The following is a 5,289-nucleotide window of genomic DNA, read 5'->3' on the forward strand; positions in this document are numbered from 1 at the left end:
AAACTTGAAACGAGGGGAGCAGGGCTTGACTAACAAGTTAAACAAACTAAACTCAAGCCCGAGTCTAGTCAAGCTTGGTTTGTTTACATCTCTAGTGATATCCGTGTTAAGAGAGAATGGATTATTCACTTTATTTTAATATAAAAATTGTTTCATTTGTAACAATGATATAAAGCCTCTAGATGTGAAAAGAAGTCTACAGCACTCATTAAAGTTGCAACACATCATTCATTCCTAAGATTACCAATCATCACGAGTATGCAAAGTGGAAGAGAGCCATAATAAGTCATAACACACAAATAAGGGAGGCTACATATTCTTCTTCTAAACACAAAGCCTCCCATTAACAACACAAATAACAACCACCTCTTCCTAAGAACTTAAATCAAACCCTCACATTTGGCGCACATCCGCCAACGGGTTCTTAATTAACCCACTACCACCACCACCACCACCACCAAGATGAAGATTCATCTTCTTAACAGAAGGTTGGATTTCTGATCTCTTCCATAATTTAGAGCTCAAAAGATCAGCACCTGGTAACTTGCAGCACAATGTTGGTTTAGGGTTTGACCCTGGTCCGGTTGTCTTTGCCAAATCATATGATATCTCATCGAGCGTCGACTCTAGACCGAGCACACGAGACTCTAGTGACCGCATCCCGTCTTGTGAGCTCCCGATATATTTCTATAATTTTAGATAGAATAACACAAGCATGTGAGAAGTTGGTCGCCTTTGAAAATAGCAGGCGGTTACATTTTGTAAATTGTAGTTAAATAATTGTAGAAGGTTGACCAAAAAGTTCCCGTTAAGAGTTTGACTTTGATTTTCAGTGGGTTGATTAGGAATTGGGTTGCCATATCTAGCATGTTTAATAAAAGGGGCGTGTACAAATTGAATTGCTTAATTAAATGGGTCATGTTCAAGTTGACGTGTATAAACCCCCTGAATCAAACAAATCACCCCACTAACCTGTTTAATTAAGCAGGCAGACTACCAACCCATTTATTAAAAGTTATAACCCACCAATCAGATTTTAACACATTTACAACCTAATTACTACCCATCCAAATGTTTCAATACACCGGTTAAACAAATTATATTTGGGTTACACCACTATAAGTATGTCCAGGTTAAAGTTAGTGTTTCTGACACGAGATATAATGAGCAATAAAAAGAGTGATATATAACATAAAACTCGAGACCCTTCAACATAACATAATCTATAATATATATAACAAAGACCCTAAAATCCTACGTGTCGCGATATGGTCGCTCCCCCTTTTATGGAAGCCACCAAATTGTTTGATTTCTAAATGGAGTTCTCTCAATGATTTAACCCAAATTCATGGGTATGGGTTTTACCAAAACCAGATAGCTCTTAAACGGGTTATAACATCTCATTAAATTAAAAATTAATCTTACCAATTATTTGATATGAAAATCCTATAAAATAGGGATGCACTAAAATTTAATAATCAATTTAAAAAGAAAATGATATTATTTATAATTAATAAACAATTTTATAGTAAAAAACATAAGCGAGTCATGGGTCACCAAATCCAGATACCTTTTAAACGGGTTATAACATATCATTTATTTATGAAACCCTTTCATCATCAAACCCTAAGTATATTATTAACTTTCTTACAATAAAGAAAATTAAAATCCAAATAATAAATATTAAAAAACGAAAAATGTAAAATGACCATTCTCTCAAGCCATCAGATTGCTTTATTTGTAAATGAAGGCTTCTCACGCATTTGATCTGAATTCACGGGTAAAGGTCTCACCAAACCCAGATAGTTCTTAAACGGGCTATAAAATCTCATTATATTAAAAAATAATCTCATCAAATATTTGATATGAAAATCCTATAAAATAGGAATATACTAAAAATTAATATCCTATTTTATTTAAAAAAAAGATATTATTTATAATTAAGAAAAAATTTTATAAAAAGAAAATAAATGGGTAATGGGTATCACCAAACCCAGATAGCTTTTAAACCGGATTATAACATAGCATTTTTTTGTGAAACCATTTCATCATCAAACCTCAAATATATTAATTATTAACTTTCTTACAATAAATAAAATTAAAATCCAAATATACATATATAAATATTAAAAAAGAATAATGTAAAACAACCCCCGTAATACGGGAGATAAAATCTAGTAAACTATATATGGGTCATGCATATCTGTACATAAATAAGTATATAATTTTATATATCTTATTATGGAAAAGAATATATTTAAGTAGAGGGTTAGTTGGATCTAAACTAGTTGGTGGGAAGGTTCACGTAGAGCATCCCCACCCATAAACCAATTCAAACGTCCACCTCATCGCCACATCATATTCTAAACTTTTTACCAAAAAACCCCACTTTTCCTCCACCCATAAACCAATCTAAACCTCATTAAATATAATAAATATGTGTATATATATATGATTTGTGTGTAGTGGTTGTGGTGGGGGCACTACAAACCCACCTCCCAAACGTTTGAGAATGCAAACCAAACGTAACACAAACATTTGTCTCCACCCATAAACCAATTCAAACACCATGCCATGTCAACAAAAACCAATGGGTGGAGATTATTACATGGTGTTGACCAAACTTTGGTGAAAAAGACACGGGCCAGTAATGTGCGTCAAAAGACAGATCACACTAGGTTGTAAATTTAGGTCAAAATCTACTCTCACCACCATGAACCCTTAATTAAAAAACAAATAGCTCTAATAATTAGTCAGAAATTACCTCGAGGAGATCAAACAAATTGGACTGCTGGCTTTCAATTTGAGCAAGTTGATTACGGATCAAAGACAAGTCCTCGGAATCTTGATGTACTGAATCGACATTCGAATTGGGTTTGCTAATATCTTCATGATATTGAGATTCGAGTGTCTTTTCATCAGATATTTCACTGAACAGAGCTCGTTTTGTTTCTAGTTTCAAAGCTCTCGGTTTGGCATGTAGACCCTCGGTAGTGTTCAGTCTCTGATTATCCGGCTTCTTGCGGTCCAGCTTACGGAACATTGCTGGTCCCGTTTTCCTGCTGGTGTGTTCATACGAGGCTCTGGCTGCTGTGCTTGTGGAAGAACTTGAGTGCACGGTCCGCTTGCTTGTTATTTGAGGCGTCCGTGGTGGATTTTGCATATTGCCTGCTTCTTCTGCCATATCACACATCAGAAATCATATCATTATTAAGATGATCATCTAAAAAGCCAAAGCATACACATTGCAAACTCATATTATCTGAATCGAAGAATCAAAGCGTGTTCAAATCAACAATATACGAACCGACCTGAGAATATATCTCCTAGCATGAATCGCTCTTGCGATAACGAAATTCGACTTGAAATTACAAATGCGAATAATGTTACTATTACCTTTAGAAGAATGTGATTCCGGTGGTGGTGACACCTCCTCCGGTGCATCTAGAACAGCGTTCCAAGCTTCAATCATCTGATTCATCGTCTCCCTTACGCCTTTCACCTACACATTACCAAATCCAACTCATGTAAATCCACATAATTACACCGAGAGTTCTATTAACGAATCTAATTCAAGTACATCGACATAATTACCAAATCTCACCTTATCGAATTTCCTCGCCGTGAACGTCTTCAAACACGCCGCCTTATACTCCGACAACAAACCCGTCTCCACAACCGCCAATTTCTCCAACACCTCGGCCGCCCCCTTCCTCACACACCAATCCTCACTTTTCGCCACGAAATCCGTCATTACCTTCACCAAACTCCTCACAACAACCGGACTCGAAGCCGCACCGACTCGAACCCCACTCACCACAACCGCCAACAACGCCGCCTTGGCCTTAAACCCACCGCTCTTCAACAACTTCTCAAACCTCGGCATCAACCTTCTCAAATACCCGGTATCCGGCTCCGGCGCGCCGTTAATCACAGCCGCCAAACACAAAGCCGCGCCGATCTGAGAGTTTACATCCTGCTCTGTCACCAACGCGTCAACGAACGGCTTAGCCACCGACATAAACGGCGGTTTGGTGACGTGTGTGGCGATGGATCCGGTGGCGGTGACGCAGGCGGTACGGACGACGGTGTCGGGGTCACGTAACCGGCGGACGACGGCGGAGATGAGTTTGGACAAATGGGGTGACAACACGTCGCCGTGGGATTCGGATAAGGTGGAGATTAAGCGGATGCATTGCTTGCGTACTGGGGATTTATCGGAGGAGTTGGTGGAGGAGATTGAGGAGAGGAATGGTGAGATGGAGTCGTGGGTTAGCGTTTTGGCGATGGACTCGAGCTCGGTGGCGGCGGCGGAGTGGGTGTCGCGGTCGGAGAGTTTGTTGAGGCAGACGAGGGTTCGGTGTTTCAAGTCGCGTGGGTGGGTGGGAGGTGACATTGTGATGGCGGTGGTTTATTGTGGTGGTGATTTGACTGTGGATTCCGGCAGCATTGCCGGCGGGGTGAAGATGATGAGGAGATTTATGGAAATGTTTTATTTTATTTGAGGGAGGATTATGAAAGTGGAATCACACTGAAACGTCGGTGTACTTTACCTTTTTCTTTTTTTTTTTGTTTTTGTTTTTGTTTTTCTCTGTATTCCTTTTCCATTTTTATTTTAATGATTATAATACACTTTTCTTTCCATAATTAAAATACCTTTTTTTTTGTTATAAGTTAAAAAAAGAGTTAACGGTCATTTTCGTCCATGTTTGCTACTTTTGTCATATCAGTCCAAAGTTTGAAAATTTATTAATTTAGTCATTATAGTTTTAAACATTGGCCAATTACGTCCCTCGTATAACGGCATCCAACTATGCCGTTAGTTTAAGGAGTATTTTTGTCTTTCTCCTGCTTATTTTTAGTTAATGGTCATTTTCGTCCCTATCGTTTGATACTTTTGCTACTTCAGTTCAAAGTTTGAAAATTTGTTAATTTTATGTTTAATTTGATTAAGGTTTTTTTTTTCTATAACCCCTAAGAGCATAATCCAAGCCCAAAACCATTGAGCATTAACCAAAACAGTTCTACATTTACTCTGTCGACAACAATAATCATACCTCCCCCCCCCCCTCGTATTTAGTTTCTAGACATTTCCTAAACTCTCCCCCATGGTGGAATTCGTTGGTAAAGTGGTCAAGGTAATTCCCTGAAACTGTACTATACTGATAAAACTAAAATCGTTTCTTTGATTAATGCATAATAGTTAGGGTTTAGAGATTAACATATCGTAGCAAACATCTTGGTTGAAATCAACATCAGGAGGTCGAATATCCCGCATAAATCGATACA

At 38.1% G+C, this 5,289-nt stretch overlaps 1 protein-coding gene across 1 annotated transcript; it reads right to left on the bottom strand.

Moving 5' to 3' along the window:
- Window positions 1-363: 363 nt before the first annotated feature.
- LOC143633036 (TORTIFOLIA1-like protein 4) lies at window positions 364-4,411 on the bottom strand. Its single transcript, XM_077101412.1, has 4 exons — window positions 3,605-4,411; window positions 3,397-3,502; window positions 2,765-3,177; window positions 364-687 (listed from the first exon to the last, which is right to left on the bottom strand). The coding sequence occupies exons 1-4, from the start codon at window positions 4,394-4,396 to the stop codon at window positions 394-396; spliced, it is 1,605 nt and encodes a 534-aa protein (XP_076957527.1). The 5' UTR covers window positions 4,397-4,411; the 3' UTR covers window positions 364-393.
- Between the last annotated feature and the right edge of the window lie 878 nt (window positions 4,412-5,289).

This window comes from Bidens hawaiensis, unplaced genomic scaffold (assembly GCF_021521415.1).
Source record: "Bidens hawaiensis isolate Kalapana, Puna unplaced genomic scaffold, B.hawaiensis_p1.1 tig00006604_1, whole genome shotgun sequence".
Taxonomy (NCBI): domain Eukaryota; kingdom Viridiplantae; phylum Streptophyta; class Magnoliopsida; order Asterales; family Asteraceae; genus Bidens; species Bidens hawaiensis.